Raw genomic sequence first — 16,999 nt, forward strand, 5'->3', positions numbered from 1 at the left:
ACATAGGTTTGGATGGATGGGTGCTGAGGAGGGGCCATAACCTACAGCTATCTACACAAGGGGGCACTTCTGTAAGTTTCCTCCTTGCCTTGCTTCTAAAGGGCCAACCGTGGCTTCTAAGGAGGAGGGATGAAGGAGCATGGTTTGCTGGCTCTCCTCCCGCTTTTGGCCTCACAGCACACACCATTTAGCAGCTCACCCACAATTTAGCTGTCCCCACCTAGATCATACATCTACAGCATTGTCACCTACCAGGCACCATTCCTGCCAGGGTGGAGGTAGGGTAGCTTCCCTGGCCAGTGGGGGGCACATGAGGGGGGTAACCAGGTAGAGTGGTGCTCGCCATATCACGACCTGGAAAAACACAAAGGGGAAGGCGTGAGGCCTGGAAGAGAGGGACCTGCCTCAGCTCAGACCTGGATGCTAGGGAGCAGATACTCTCCAGGAGGAAGATGTGCAGATGTCTTTCTGAACAATCGGGCCTCCGAGTGCCTGAATATGGGTCCAAATGTCTAAATGTGTGATCTAAATGTGTGTCCACCGTCAGCCGTGTGTGTGTGTGTGTGTGTGTGTGTGTGTGTGTATATGTGTGTGTATGTGTGTGTATGTGTGTGTATGTGTGTGTGTGTATATGTGTGTGTGTATATATGTGTGTGTATGTGTGTGTGTATGTGTGTGTGTATGTGTATATGTGTGTGTATGTGTGTATGTGTATATGCGTGTGTGTGTATATGTGTGTCTGTATATGTGTGTGTATGTGTGTATGTTTATATGTATGTGTGTATGTGTATATGTGTGTATGTGTGAGTATGTGTATATGTGTGTGTATGTGTATATGTGTGTGTATATGTGTGTGTATGTGTATATGTGTGTGTATGTGTGTATGTGTATATGTGTGTATGTGTGTATGTGTGTGTATGTGTATATGTGTGTGTGTATATGTGTGCGTGTGTGTGTGTGTATGTGTGTGTGTGCACACATACCTCTGTTTTATGTTGTTCATTGTGTATCTGTACATACATGTATGCCTGCCTTAGTCTGTGTCTCCACGATTCCCAACCAAGAAGGAGATGGAGGATGTGACCTGGTTTTACTCCTTCTCCATAGATACTCAACTGTTATTGCTCTAGAGGCTTCTACCAGCCTGTCTACTGCTCTCCTCTAACACCTGTCTTTCCTTCACTATGCCCCACAACCACCTCTACAAAGGCAAAGCCCTTATTCTAAGTGGAGCTGTAGACGCCAGGCCTGGTTGGTAGGTCTGGAGGACAGGGGACTAACCAGTGGGCTATTTGGCTGTGACTGGAGCATTTACATGATAGAAAACCACCTTTGATGTGAATCGGGAACTTTGAGGGCAAGCAGATCAGATCAAATTCCAGTGAACAAAATCTGCTCCCCCTACCAGCAGCCTCCCTGGAGGCCTCTATTACCCAGATCCCAGAGAGTGGGGGGTGGGGGATTCCTTGCCAGGAGCAGGGAGTAGAGGCAAAGTGAATCCATTTTGGAGAGATACTTCCACCCAGAGACATTTGTTCTGGAACACGGCTGCATGTGACTGGCTTCCCCTCCATTTCTGTGAAGGGGTTACCTTCTAGCATGCTCCAGTCTTCATGGACAGCATTGATTCTTCCTATCTCCCACACACCCATACACTGGAGCCTATCCTCTCCTGGGGCCCACGTATCTGCTGCAGATTCCTCTGGTCTTCCTCCACAGACAGTGTCACTCTGTTCCTCATGCCTCTGTCCCACCCTGAGAAGGCAAGGTGTGGCTGGAGGAAGTCATAGCACTATGTACCCCCGCAAGTCCCCTTTCTTTTCCTTAGTTGTCTCCTAGCCATGGCTAGGTCCACGGAACTTTTCATGGCTAGTTCATAGCATCTTTCTTCAGTACTGTCCACTTGATGGCATCACCTACTTCATCCTTCAGACATGTGCTTTCTCAGCCCCACCTGGACACACCTGAGAGAGTCACCCTTCTCTAAGAATACAGAGCCATTGCTCAGACTTTTCCATTCCCAGACACCCGCTGAATGTCCTCATTAGCTGACCCACTGTCACCGCAAACTCAACAGGAATAAAGGCAGATCCACCTTCTCCTCATCAGTTCCCCGGCCCTTTTTTAGACAGACCTAGAACTTCAGAGCTCTAGGCACAGCCTTCTTCCCCCCCTTCTGATATGCAATCAATTCTTTTAGCCATTTCTGATATATTCATTTCTATTTCCCCTGTCACATTTGTAGTTCAGCCCCCAAGCGCCAGCCTTTGGCTTGCTCCAGTGGTTTTTCTTTGCTTGTATTCCTGCCTCCACATTCTTCCCTCTTACCAATCTAAAATGTGGCTGCTAGCCTTCTGAAACATCACTTTCATAGTGCCTCTTCCTTGTAAACACTACCATTGATTCCCTGTAGGCTACAGTTTGCATGGAAACTCTCCAGAGTTCAAGTGCCCCAGGGACTCACCCTGCTAGACTTTCTTAGCTCTGATTCTCACTTCTGGTTGTGTTTGTTTTCATCCTGTGATGTAAAATGCCTGTGCTTGGATGTGACCTTTACTTCCTTCTTACTCATAGTTTTCTTCCAGTTCAAGCCTCAACATTCCCATCCTTCTACTCATCAAGGAAGTTTCTTTCAAGTTTCCATGACATCTGTGTTCCTTGATTGACTATGCCATTATATTGCAAAATGCATTGTCAGTTCTGTTGTTTCATGCCAAGCAGACCATAACTCACTCAAGGGCAGGACCCACATTCTGATCTGTCCTGCACAGTTGAGAACACAGTGGACTCTCAATAAGTACTTATTGATCAATTCTCACGGTCCCTCCATTGCATCCACAGCTGATCCCTGATGGGTGGTAAGGGTTTCTCATTGTTTTGTAATGTGTTGATCTACGACAGAGAAACAAGGCTAGGACAAAATCTGCTTGAATCTTTTCCCTTAAAAATCAGTTAAAATGAAGGCTGAGTGGTGGTGCACACCTTTAATCCCAGCACTCAGGAGGCAGGGGAAGGAGGATCTCTGTGAGATCCAGTTCCAGGACAGGCTCCAAAGCCACACAGAGAAACCCTGTCTTGAAAAACTGAGGGGGAGGGTCGCAGAGAGAGGGAGAGAGAGAGAGGGAGAAGGAGAGGGAGAGGGAGAGAGGGAGAGAGGAGAGGGAGAGAGGAGAGGGAGAGGAGAGGGAGAGGGAGAGGGAGAGGGAGAGGGAGAGGGAGAGGGAGAGGGAGAAGGGTCAGTTGAAATGGGACTGGAGCAGTGGCTTCGTTTTAAGAGCACTGGCTACTTCCCAAGAGGACCCTGGTTCAATTCTCAGAAGCCAAATAACAATTCACAGCTGTCTGTAACCCTAGTTCCAGAGGACTGATGCCCCCTTCTGGCCTCTTTGGTACGAGGCATGTGGGGCACAGACACACATGCAGGCAAACACCCATATACATAAAGCAAATAAAAGCTTAAATGTTTGAAAAAGCAATTGAAATAACAGTGGATTTTCCTCCAAGATTTCCAGTGATAGATTCACCTCTGTTGACTCCGATTTACCATGCAACAGAATGATTTCCCCATACCTGCTGAGTATAGCTAATGCCTTACGTTCCCTGAGATTCAAAGAAGAGGTCACTTCTGAGTCCTAGGCATTTGCTTTTTGTTTGCCTATTTTGTTTTGTTTTGAGACAGTCTTACACCTAGCTCAGGCTGGCCTCAAACCTGTGATCAGACTCCTGACTCAGACTCCTGAGTGCTGGGATTACAGATGTGAGCCACCACAGCTTGCTTGTGTTTGCTTCATTGTGGGTTTTCTTGCATTGACCTTTTTTTTTTTTTTTTCTTTTGGTTTTTCAAGACAGGATTTATTTGTGTAGCCTTGACTATCCTGGAACTCACTCTGTAAACCAGGCTGGCCTCCAACTCAGAGGTCCACCTGCCTCTGCCTCCTGAATGCTGGGCTTAAAGGCATGCGCCACCACTGCCTGGCTCCTGTATTGACTTCTATTGCCAATAAAAAAGTTCGTATCTCCTGACCATCTCTCAGTGGAGAGAACCTGAAGTGCACAGCCAGAGAAAATACTATCAGTTCCCAGAAAGAGAGATGAATTATATGGCATTTATTTGTCAAAAAAGACTCAGGAGAAAAGAGGATTATGGGAGATGTGGAGGTTTTGAAGCCAGAGAGATACAGAGCATGATTCTTCCGGGCCCTGTAATGTCAATGTCCACAAAGCAACCAGGAAGCAGAGTAGGCCTCTCCTCATTCTTTGCCCCTCCCTTCTTATCCCCTCTATTTTTTTTCATGTGTCTTTGTTAATAACAGAAAAATGTATCTTTGCTGCCATTATTCTTACAACTAGTAGAATACAAATTCCCCATAATGGAAGGTATTCACTCCAAACAACAACAACATCAAAACCAAATAACAAAAAAACCAGGAGAGACAAAGAAAAGCTGGATGGTTCAGAAGCTGTCTCCAAACAAGTTGGAGGCAAGCCTCTTACAAAGTTTATCCCACAGCTGTCTTGCCTGCAAAATGGTGTGCTCAACTTCCAGCAAGTACAGGACTTTGCATACTGAGAACTGCTCTCTCAACTATTGATTAGAAGGCAGATTTCCAAATTCTACTTTTCAAAAAAAAAATCTATGTCTGTAGGTAGCAATTTGAAAAATATGGGAGAAGAGGCCCATGGAGAGAAAAAAGCATTAAGAATTTTTAGTGTTTGTCATACATCCACGCTTTGCTCTGTCGCAGTGTCGCCACAAAGAGGTGCCTGTGTGGGACCTCTAAGTCAACAAGGTGCCAGCCACTGCATACAAAGCACGCTCAATGACTTCATTAGTATACAGATGACACCTGAAGAGCAGGGAAAAATTGACCAAAGTCTTGCTAGAGCCATATATTCTCCTGGAACACCATTGTCAATAATGGAAAACACACAAGGCAGGAAGTTTTCAAATTACTAAACCCGTCATACCATTTGCCCAGCAGCATTCTTTGAGCTCGCCTTCCTTGGTGAGGGAATATCAATGGGAAACAGAAGAACTGGCTGAGCACTGGGTGCTGAGGTGTCAGAGAGGCAGGCAGATGGCTGTGGGGGGGTGACTCAGACTGTAAGATGGCACAGCCATCTCCTTTACACAAACAAGCCGAAGCACAGAACCAGGAGGAAAGCCTACACGGCAGAGTGCATCAGTTATAAAATATGTGCCATCCCATGGAGGACAGGAAGCAGTAAAGTGAGCTTGCTTGCTCACTGACAATGCCAGTAACATAAAAATAGCACCAGGAATCAACAAGGATAAAAACTCAACATTACCACGAGAGAGTAGGCATTTCATGCTGCCTACTTGCTTTCTGATGTTACAAAGCTTTCAAATATGAGTCTTCAGGATGACCATGCCCTTGTTTTAAAGGTAGAATAATGGAGACACAGGTATAATAACTCTCCTGTGACTACACGGCTAGTAAATGATAGCAGCAACATTAGAAGCCATGTCCATGCCGCACTGCCTTTAATGACAGCATGGACCCAGATACTCCCCCCAAAGAGCCAAAGAGGAGGAAAAGAGTTTTCTAGCAAGCAAAACCTCATACCAACACATCACCATTAAGATGAGCCAGGGGAAAAAGGGACACAAGGAACGAACAGTGTATGGGAGGTCTGTAGTAAAACTCCATGGGGTGGCGTCTTCATCTCCTTGGAGAGTTTTCCCACACAAAAAAGCCCCTCTGAGAAGCACTAGTGGTGGAGAATCTTACAGTACCCAGCGTGTTAGAAGCACTGTACTTGATGAGGGTGTCCTCGCAGTTCAACTGCGGGAGTCCCTGAAGACTCCAAAGCCAATTTTTGCAGCAGTCGCTCTGTCTGAATCAGACAGTGCACTTTCGTCAGGCATTCCTTAGCAAATGGGCCAGAGCAAATCAACTGTTTTGGAGAATTCTAAGTGCAGCCTCTCTCCCAAGTACAGACAGAGTGAAGTTCCAGGCTTTATGAAGAAATTAGAGATTTTAAGTCATCAGATCATGTGTGCCTTTTCGTTGGGTGTTGGATCAGCAAACTCTTTGCTGCTACAGTGTGCTAGTCATCACCTTCAATGGCTTGCATGTGTTATCAACTCCTTTCTTTTATCAATTCTACCAGTTGGCCTATTTTTAATCCCTGATTTTTCAGCCGAGAAACTGAAACACAGAAGAACTAAGGATTGTGGTCAGAATTTCACAGATAATCAACACAAGAACCTGGGCTACAGATGTGATAGACCAGGTGATTGACACTGGAATGATATTTCTAAATATGACAGACCTAAAGGCAGAGTGACCTGGGCAAATGCTAAATTAATCTGTAAGACGACATCTTGGGCTGTTTATTTGGTTTCTCTGTATATCCCTAGCTATCCTGGAACCCACTCTGTAGCCCAGGCTGGCCTTGAACTCAGAGAGATCTGCCTCCCCAGTGCTGGGATTAAAGGCATGTGTCACCATCACCTGGCTTAAGACTATTTGTTTTTTGTGTGTTTCAGCTTGCCTCATTTTTGTGCAGTGGGGGATTTTAGATTGGGGTTCATTGATTCACTAGGGCACCACAGATCCATTTCAAGGGATCCATAGGATGCAATATATAAGTTATTATACACACTTCTTTCTGAGTAGAATTACATTTTTAAAAATGTATTCTGGATGAGGGAGACATACATGGTCCTCTGGAGAAGGGGAAAGGGTCAAGATCCCCTGAGCATGGGGAGAGGGGGGAAGGAGCTAAGAGAATGAGAAGGGAAGAAGAGGAAGGGTGCAGAGGTCATGAGGGAGCAGAAAGGTTGAATCAGGGGAAGAATAGAAGAAAGGGTTGTGATAGGTAGGGTTTTAGTTGGGAGTGGTAGGAGAGGAGGGGAGGGAGAAGGGAACTGGGATTGTCACGTAAAACAATCTTGTTTCTAATTCAAATAAAAAAATCTGAAAAGAAAAAATGTATTCTGGAAAGTATTCATGGCTCTAAAATAAATAAGCTATAAAACAAACAAACAAACAAGGGAACCTATGTTCTTTGGTAGAAGAAACTGATTTGTTCGCAACTATTCAAATAACATTAATGAAACCAACCGTATAAGAAACAGCAAAAACATGAAGCATCAGGCTTATCTCAAGTCCAGGCCAATGTCAGAGTGTTCAGAACAGTAAGAAGGAAGCTGCCCAGGACACAGAAATGGCTACTAGTGAGGATTCGGCAATGAGGCCCATTAGACACAGATTTATACAGCACAAGTTCTACCCAAAGACTTTAGAGATGCTTTTGCTTGGCATCTTTCTTTCTCTGAAGATGAGCATTTCTGCTATCCATTTGACACCGTGAAGGACCCTAAGGCCAGAAAACATAACTCTTGTTTTACTGCCCTATCCTCACGTTTGTCTGCCTCTCATATAAGGTGGCAAAAAGAAAGACATTAGATTTCCTCAAGGCTGGTGGTCTGTGCTTACATCTGACACAAACATAATAAGTGCAGAATATAGCCACCAACTTTTTAATTGCTGCCTAAATCTATTTTATCTTTGCATTTACACGTTTTGTATAATATTTTAAAACCGTGATCCTTGAATCTGTAAACGGTGCTTTCAAGGGAGAGGGAAATAGCGTTCTATGTATATCATTTTCGTTTTTATTTCTAAGATTCCCAGACTCTCCCAAGGTCTGTCTTCTAGAACAGAGGAGCCTGTGGAAGGACCCCCATCTAGACCACTCTTTTGGCCTACACTCAGCTCTAGGCTCGCCTGCTCCAGGTTCCAGCAGAGGGGGCTGTGCTCACAGCTCAGGGTGGCTGTTCTTCTAGCTAAGCGGCTTGTCCACTGACAGCTGGACCTTCAGTCCTCAGGGTGTCCTAGGTGGAGTTGCTAGATCTGCATTGGCTCAGTGAGGTCTGCCCCTTGACCACCAAGCATCTGGACACAACTAGCTAGTTCCACCTTCTCTCACACAAGGCTCTTATAGGGCTATGCATTGCAGCAGTGGGGGACCCACAGGAAGGGATTTCTTCTAACTCAGCTGGGCATGGATGGAACCAATGGCTCAACCGGAGGGAAGGCTAAGGAGAATTGCACTTCCAAAAGGCCGGGAAGGAAACTTGGCTCATTTACAGCAGTAGACGCTGAGGCTTGGGAAAGGAAATCTCCAATACTCAGTTGCTTCCCCATGCTGCCTTCTCTGACTCCATGAGCAAATGAAGAGCAGGGCCAGGCAGGTGCTGGCACCCAGGCAGATGGGCAAGGGATTCACCCATTGGCTCAGTGTATGAGAGACCCTCATGCTGGGTGGGCAGAGGTTAAGCCTGTTTGCACAGTCTCCTGATACTCCGGGTCTTCCAGTTCCTCTCTGGCTTTATTTTGTTCTCTGAGAGGAGCGCTGGGTTGTCAACTCTAATCCTTCTGAAAGCGCAGCGTTTTTCAGGCGCTCTGTGTAAGTGAAACCCTAATCTCAAGGAAAGCAGCCACTTAAGCTGCTGGAGCATTAGCCTGCTCTTGGAGCCACCACTGGATTTCCTCCCCTCTGCCAGGCAGCCCCACCGCCACTGGGGAGGAGAGTAGAGGATTCCAAGCTGAAGGCAGCAAAGCCTCTCAGAAGTGACAATAGTGGCTGCCTCGCAAAGCTAGGGGTTAAAGAAGCACTGGCTCATTTGTCCTGAGGTGACAGCTAAGGAGGGTCTTCCTGTCACCTTGTGAGTGTCTGGTTCTCTGAGAAACAGGTTTCAAGTCTTGACTTGGTGGCTTTAAAGCCACCAAGACATTTCTGAGCCATACCTGTGACATTCCTTAGGGCACCACCGTTCAGAATTCCTGGTGGCTCGGGAAAGGCTGCATTAGCAGGCTTCTCCTTAGGCAACCTCTCCTTAGGAAGTGCCAAAGAGCAGAGCAAACAAGCAAAGTGTTGGGGGATCCTTCTTTGGGCCACCCCTAGCATCTCTAAACAACATCCAGTAGCTGAAAGGTTCTTTCTACCTCCCTCATTGTGAAAACAGGGGACTTACCCAGCCAGCCCTCCTTACACACACTTAAAATGAAGACCACAAGTTTTGTGAGATGTGGACCATGATGTGGACCAAATTCTGGTTTAGCTTAGAAGGCCACAGGACAAGTTTGCTAAGATTCCCCAAACCCTCATCATCTTCCCCCTGTGATTCCCTGTGTGGCCTCACTGTCAGGCCGTGTGCTTCTGTCCGGGCCCACGTCTGGGGAGGCTAGCCCAGCATTCCTGGGATGGCTGGTAGGATAAGACACGGGTATATGTTACAACAGTTCAACTTGGATTCTACTCTAAACTGGCCTGCCCATCAGCCAGAGTGGGTTAAAGGCTCTTAACAGCTCTCCCCTCAAAAGGTAGACTGGGTAAGAGAGGAAAGGGCAGTCCCATCCAATGTCTCCTGAAGCTGCAGGCCCAGGGCACCGGCATATCTGTCAATGTCTCATTGCTATGGAAATGCCTCCATAATTAAATCACAGTGAGGTCTGGGGCTTAAGGTCCTTGGGGATATAGCTAAAGGCCTCAGAGATAGACAGAGGAGGCCTCACCTCTTTGCCTGGAGCTTTCTGGGCCTAAAAAGAGGTGTAGAGGAAAAGCTCTCTGGGTTGGCTTGGTGGTCACAGGAATGGGCTCTCTGACTCTCCACATGTCTGGAGTCACCCTCACTCTCTTCTTTCAAGGCTGGAGGGAAACTAGTGTCTGTGCCCTAAATTCCTCCAGCTAATCAGGGGCTCTGAGCCAACAGACAAGAGTGGGAGACTCCCAACCTCCTTCAGCAACATTTCTGAGCCTTTATTGCCTTTTCCTACCCTAAGGGGCTGGCCAAGGGCTATGTGTTTATTTTATGGGGGATTGCAGTTGCATTGGAAGGGGTTGTTAACTACAGGAAAGGGGAGGCTCTTGTTGGTGCTCAGGACTCTGAGTAGAGAAGGAGTTTTCTCAGAGTCCACACCTCTATCTACCAAAGGGCCACTTTGCTGTCCACTGGAGATTTGGGCAACACACACAAGCTGCTGTGTTGGCACCCTGCATCTGAAGTTTCCTCTGGCCGCCAGGAACAGAGTCAACTGTGTTCATTAGCTCTGGGTCTCTAACCTCCTCACTTCTGTTCAACATTGCCAGTTTCTACCTCCTCTGTCTGACTTGTGCACTCCCCGCTTGGGTAGCACCCACAGATCCTGCTTGGATCTGAGTGACATCTTTCTACAAAGCCGTAGTCTCTGGGCAGCCAGGAAACTTCCCCAAGCTCTTGAATAAAAATACCTCCTTCTACAAGGGCTGGGAAGATAACAGAGTCCAACTCACCTTCCCTTGCAACATACAGGGGATGAGAGCGCTGTCCTGGGCCTAAAATCTCTCATAGTATTATCCAAAAGAAGAGCGAGACTCTGTTGAGAAGTCTCTGAATTTGGATAAACTAGGAATAGGCTCACCCCTCTTCCCTTTCACTCATTGGCCTTTTGGGTCTCCATTATCTGACAGTCGGCTACGCACCAGGAGAAGTGGTCTGGATCTGGGCTAAAGAAAAAGCTAGTCTTTCTCTTCGACCTCTTCCTTAATTGATCTTCACTTTGGGATATTCCATGAGAGCTAGCTCTTGCAGATGGTAATGGTCCTCTGTATCACTTCTGCTAACTTTCCCTTACGAGTCCATGGAGTGTGGGAATTTTATATGGTGAGCTCATCATCTATGGTGGGCTTTTTTGTCTGTTTTTTCTCAATGGGAGTCCTTTGCATCTTGGGTCATGGGCTATCTTTAAAAAGAAGGTTTCATACTATTCCCGCTGGCACCAGAGTGAACTATTGACCCCACAAAATTCTGTGTGAGTTCTTGACTTGGGGTTCCCGCAACTACTTAAGGCATGAACTTGGACTTAGGCCTGCATATGGGCTTTCGTGTTTCCATTTCTCATGATGACAGGTGCCTCTCCTTTGTTTCCTTGGGCCATAGAGAAGAAAGAGCCTGGACAGTGTTCTCCTTGTACTGTCTCTATTTCTCACACCTTCTGTCTGGCACATTACATTCAACATCCCTGAACTAGGGTTTACCTCTGTGTAAAAGCCACAGTGTCAAAATCCTGCCTTGACTCTGACTTTCCTCTGTTTCTGGCTCCAGAGCGAGGTGTGGCTGTGTATTAACTACTCTGCTGTTATATTTTACCCAGCTCTGTTTTGCTAAGCTTAGTCTGCCTGGTTTCTGAGCACCCACGACATTCCTCTTATACCTTTGACTATACTGAGGGTGAGAACTACCTTTGCACAAGTTTCGCCCAGTGCTTGGTAGTGTTGCCCACTAGAGGCCAGTGAAGCCCGCTCTCTGCAGCTGCCCTGGGGACATGTGTGTTCCTTGGCTTCTCTGAGAAGCATCAGGGATATGCTGGCACCAGCTCCCTTCAGCATCATTTCAGCCTGCATAGACCCAGGAGGGAAGCTTGCAGTGCTGTAGAACAGATTTTGCCAAGCCAAGCCACTCTCGAAAGCTCCAATGCACCCCGAGTGACTTTGAGCAACCTAGAACTTGTTTTCATCTCCTCTCAGATTGACATCACTCTCGGGGGTCTCTGCAGGTGCCCCTCCCTACTGCTGCAGCCTGGGCCAAGGCCAGAGAGGATGCTTTGGGGAAGAGGAGCTCTTGCTGCTAATGGTGGTGGGATGCAGGAAATGAGCAATACAGAGTGAGACTGTAGAGTCCCGGATCAGAGGGGCTGGGGAATACTTAAGGGTTAAAGGCTATTCCCCTGTGGGGCCCTTAGAAGAGGATAAGAAGGTGGCTGGAGGTAGCTCCAAGTAACTACCCTGAGGAAGCCCGAGGCCAGAGTGCCCCTGGCCCACTGTCCCTTTTAGTGGGTCCCATTTTCCTTATCACTTAGTTGAGACTCGGCTCTGTTCCAGACCGGCAGCCTAGAGCAGTGGGCTGGAGCAAAGAGATGCAGCCGAGCTAGGGCAACCCAGCAGCGGAGGGGAGAATGGGTGATAAATTTAAATAACCAGCTTGACTTGGCAGCTTGCTGAGTTGTGATGCAGTGAAATTAAAATCTCGGCAGAACTTCCAAATGCTACCCTGAGAAATCGGTGTCTTGCCTTGGTTCCCTGCTGGAAGCTGGGTAGGGAGGCTATCGGGCTGAGTCCTAGCCTGTGGCAGCAGCCACCCTTGCCTTGATGTGATTAGCAGTGTCCTGGCCCACTGGCTCCCGCTCTCCCCTCCACACAATAGTCCAGGCTCCTGTCTCCTCTCAGTCCTGACCTTGTGGAACAGCTGTATCAAGTGGCTGGTGAAGTTTGAAATCAGCCTCTAGTGCCAGGAGGTGGCAGGAATATCAATAAGGTCTGGCTTTTCAGGATGGGCCAAGGCCTTCCCAGCCAGCTTCCTTAAGAGCTGTTTCTTAGGGTTTGCCTCTTCTTAGGGAGGAAGGGGACTTGTGGAATGAATGCCTCGACACATGCAAGGCTATAAGCACAGCATGACCTTGCAGCTCCCCAATTTAGTACTCCCCAGGCCCCAGTCACCCACCTACTACTAGGTTCCCTTTTCCAACCACCCTTGCTATTCTCATCTGAAATAAGAATGTGAGCGGGATGCAGTGGCTCACTCTCTTTAATGGAAGCGGTGGGTTAAAGGCCAGCCTGGGCTACATAGTGAGACTCAGTGGGGAGGGGGCAGTTAGTGGGGAATTTCTGCAAATACACCAAGAGTCTCTGCCATCTCCCAGTGTGCTTGAAGCCCAATTCTCACAAATGTTAATGTCTCTCTAGAACTCACTCAAAAGTCCATTTGTTCTGCCTGTCCTTGCCACACCACTTATTGCTACCTATCAAGTCCTGGCCCCCAAAAGCCAGCAAGCTAAACCTGTTCCAAGATGGCCCATGAAGTCTCTGGGCAATACCCGTTTCTCACCTTGACAGTACCTCCAGCAAATTCTGTTTGTCCCCATAATAAACACATCATGAATCATTCATCTTTAATAGATTATGCAAATTAGGAGGACATAAAATCAACAAAGATCAATAGCTGCAGCCGTTTAATTGCCAGCAAAAACATTTTAAGAATGAGCATAATCTGCAGCCCTTTCTCGAGTAATGGCACTATTAATCCAAACATTGGATCTGGGTCTAAGTGTGGAAAAATCGCTCCCTGCCCCCACACGCCCCACCCCCTCCACACTTCACTCTTTTTTGGTAATTTCCAGTTTCTGAGCGAGTTTCCCCGTCATTACCACTGGTGAACATCTCCGAATGTTAATGGCTTTGCTTTTGTTACTCCTCGCTTGATTGAAATGTCGCATACAGATTGAGATGTTAGTGCTAACTTGCCACCTGGGAATGTCAAGCTGGGTCTGAAATGAACTTTTCTCACACTTGGATCCAGATGGATCAGCCGAAGATGTTCCCAGGCTGAGCTGGGGCGGTTCCAGGGCCATGGGGGGGAGGCTGGGGGGGCTGCTCAGGGTGGAGGCATTTTCTACATTAGCCCCCCAGTGTCCCCTGCGGCAGGAGTCCTGCCCAGAAGAGCCACATGTCCGTCCCCAGGAAGTTCCTGCCTTCTGGATCGAGGCACTGACTAGGGAGAGAAGTCCTCACACTCTCACCACTTTTGAGGAGCAACCACTGTGCTGGAAAGCTGTCCTGGCTTGGGTCGGAAGATTGGAGAGCAACTACATCAGGCTTCAGAGAACTTATATCCAGGCCTGTTGATCTAAGCCAGAGGCTCTCAACCTGTGGGTAATGACCCCTCGGGGGTCAAATATCAGGTATCCTGTATATCAGATATTTACGTTATGATTCACAACAGTAGCAAGTTATGAAGTAGCAAGGAAACACTTTTATGTTTGTGTGTGTGTGTGGGGTCACCACAGCATGAGGAAGTCACAGTCATGAGGAGGTCACAGCATTAGGAAGACTGAGGACCACAGATCTGAACTGCATCCTGCCTCACCGGGGATATCACTCCTGAAGGCCTGGTCAGCCCAGGACCACTCCATAGACTCAGTCTTTGGATTCCTAGCTGAAGACTACAACTCTGGTTTTGCTGGACACAACTGTACAGGGACATCACTTTAGGAGAGCATGGGAGAGGTAGGGCTCTCTGGAGCCCCCTGGAGGGGGGCTTGGAGCCCACCTCAGCCTGAACTGTGCTCCTATCCACAGGAAGTTACCAAGTCACCAACACAACAAATCACCACAGATCCCTGTCCTGTGGCAGGGCCCATGCCTGTTCCATCTTTGCCTCTGGATATGATGCTGGCTGCCTACAGCCTTGCTGTCCTGTCCCCACGCGGTCTCAGCTCACTCACAGGTAACGCCTCAGTGTCTCCCAGTCCCCACCGAGACCCTTCTTGATCATCCTGCTTCCCAAGGTACGAACGGCACATTGGCTTTAGTGCCTCCAGAATAATTAGGTGAATTTTAATAACACCTCAATGTGTGTCTCTCTTCCTGGAGCACTTTCCTGGCCCGGAAACCCTTCCATGGCACCAGGGACCTTCTGAAGGTGGCATCTGAAGCATCATCTACCAGCCCTCCCCTACATGGCCACTCCAGTGCCTCGGCAGCTCTCATCCCTGGGATGCTTGGCCACAGTGCCTCTGCCCTGTATTTGACCCCCCCCCCCAGCCTTGGAATCCAACTTTCCTCTCAGTGACTTTCTCCAGGAAGTAGGAGAAAGGCTGCAATAATATGTTCCACTCTACAAGGCTGCCGCTATGCCCTCAGGTCCCAGGCCATGGCTACTTAAGCTGCCTGGAGAGGGGAACGAAGCCCTCAGCACCCTTGTGGACAGAGAAGTGTGAGGGCTAGAGACTGGGGACCTCTGAGCCACTTCCCTTAGCTGGCCTTGACATTCTTCTGCACATGTCCTAGCCAGGGGCTGGGAAGTCTGGACAGCTTGGGAGATGGAAAAAAGGAAGCAAGGACAACCGAGCGAGCAGGCAGCAGGTCCCTAGGCCCCACCTCTTCAGGGTGAAGCCCAGAGCCCTGACCACAGTATTTCATGACCTCATCCACACACATCTGTTCAGGAAGGCTCTCCTTCCTCTCTCTCACTCTGCAGACACCATGGCAGGGGGCCCACTTGCCACACTGGGCCCCAGGTGGCATATATCAGAGGCACCCCACCAAAAGCAGCACCCCCCCTCCTGAGAGTCCCCTTACCAGTCACGACGGGGTACGTCTGTGTGCCTGACACATTGCTGCCCAGCTCAGGGTTGGTAGATGCAGATAGACCTGACTTGACTTCATCAAGTCCAGGGGTCAGGGCCGGGAGAGAGTATTCATTCCCCTGGGAGGAGAGAGAAAAGTGACAGCTCTCTATTGATGCGTATACATGGAAAGATTCAGTGTGCAGATGGAGAGGAGGACCCCGGAACCCTCCCAGATGGGGTGGAAGGAGATGGCTGGGTGGGGCAGGGGGATGGGGAGGGGCTCTCTGGGTGGGGCAGGAGAGTTTGGCGAGAGTGGAGTTTGAGCGGGGGTGGGCCTGACATGGTGAGTGGAGGTATAGTCTCTACACTGGGGGTGAACTTCCCAGCACCCCTGGAGCTTCTTCATCAGTCTTTTGCCTAAGAAGCTCCAGGAGGCAGTATTGCAGTAGGGACCCCTTGCTGAGAAGTGTGGGGTTGCTCAGGGTCCTCTGAGTAGAAGCCTTGGGGACCAGAGATGGTCCCTGACACATGGCTGAGGTGGTTGTTGGGGGAAGGACCTGGTGGGGCCTCCAGCCTGGCACTGCTGGGTTGGCTGATGGGGTATGGGCGCCCCCTTTTAAAAAACAAACAAAGACAGCCCCATGGGCCCCTTGCTCTCTGCCTGTGCACTGGGGTATGAAATTGGGGAGGGGGAGAGTCCACATGGCTAACAGAAGGGTGGGAGGGGGCCAGCCATTGAGTCTGAAAGGGTGTCCTGCCCGAAACACTTGGGTAATTGCCTTTTTATTGCAGCCACCACCAAGCCAGACCCCGGAGCTGGGCAGACCAGGAGCCACACAAAGCAGGAAAAGTTGCTCTGATTAATATTACGTTAAATTAAAACTGATTTTCTGCTCTTTCGGGTCCGTTTTTTTCCCTTCCGCTTCCTGGCCCCCCCAGAGGACCCCCTCCCCTCCTGGCTGGACGGGATTGCCTCGTCATTTCCAATTCCTTCTCGTATTGATCTTCCTGTAGAAATCAGTTTTGTAATTAGCTGCAAATTAGGCCTTCTACTGGGGGTGAGGCTGCCCCCTGATTTATCACCAGAGTAATTCGCTGTGATCGGAGAGAAATTAAAATGAACTCAATTAGGCTTCGGATTTGCTTTATGGGCCCTGCTCCGAGTTTCAGGGGGAAAAATGACTGTGCTGGTGTTTAATAGTCTAATGAAAGTAAATAAAGGTTATTCATTGTAATACAGCCAGGGACTTGGGGAGGGCGCACCGAGCCGCCCGCCTCGGCCAGCTCCTCCTTTGTTGGTTTATGGCTCAGGGCACCTTAAAAAGACTTTTGATTTTTGTTTTATGAAGACAAACAGCTTATGGGATAAAAGGACGGGCGGGGAGAAAGTCGAGAGGCTGGGAGCTGCTGGAGTCTTGGAGTGAAACTGTGTGTGTGGAGCCTGAGGGGCTGTGCCAGTGTACAAGTGTGTGCGCCTGTGTGTGAGCATACAAGCCTACGTGTGTGCCCAGCAGGCTGCGTTGTGCTGCAGTTGGAGGCCTGACCTAGGCCATATATGTGGGCTGGTTGGGGAGCTACACTGATGTGTGGGTGGAGGCGTGTGCTACAGGGCTGTTGAGGGGGTGACCAGGGAAGTGTGTGCATTCATGGGGCCTGCAGGACTGCTGGGCTACATAGTGAGTGTAGGGTGGAAGAGCAAGGGAATGACAGTGGGAAATGGGAAGTATTTTATTATAATTATTAAAATAAAATATTACTGTGTGGGGAGTAGGTCATACCATGGTCATACCATTGCACACATGTGAGTGACAGAGCACAGCTCTGTGGAGTCAGTTCTTCTCTCCCACCTTTACATGGGTTCT

At 48.6% G+C, this 16,999-nt stretch overlaps 1 protein-coding gene across 9 annotated transcripts in view; it reads right to left on the bottom strand.

The window, feature by feature from the left end:
- The window catches only part of Pax2 (paired box 2), a 78,935-nt gene that overhangs the window by 2,572 nt on the left and 59,364 nt on the right, over positions 1–16,999 (bottom strand). For all 9 annotated transcript variants that reach the window (XM_027407221.2, XM_035441812.1, XM_035441811.1 and 6 more), the window contains 2 exons: positions 15,148–15,274; positions 253–354 (listed from right to left, as the gene is read on the bottom strand). In XM_027407221.2, coding sequence (XP_027263022.1) covers positions 253–354; positions 15,148–15,274 — 229 coding nt within the window. The remainder of the gene's footprint in view (positions 1–252; positions 355–15,147; positions 15,275–16,999) is intronic.

This window comes from Cricetulus griseus, chromosome 3 (assembly GCF_003668045.3).
Source record: "Cricetulus griseus strain 17A/GY chromosome 3, alternate assembly CriGri-PICRH-1.0, whole genome shotgun sequence".
In the NCBI taxonomy this organism is placed as follows: domain Eukaryota; kingdom Metazoa; phylum Chordata; class Mammalia; order Rodentia; family Cricetidae; genus Cricetulus; species Cricetulus griseus.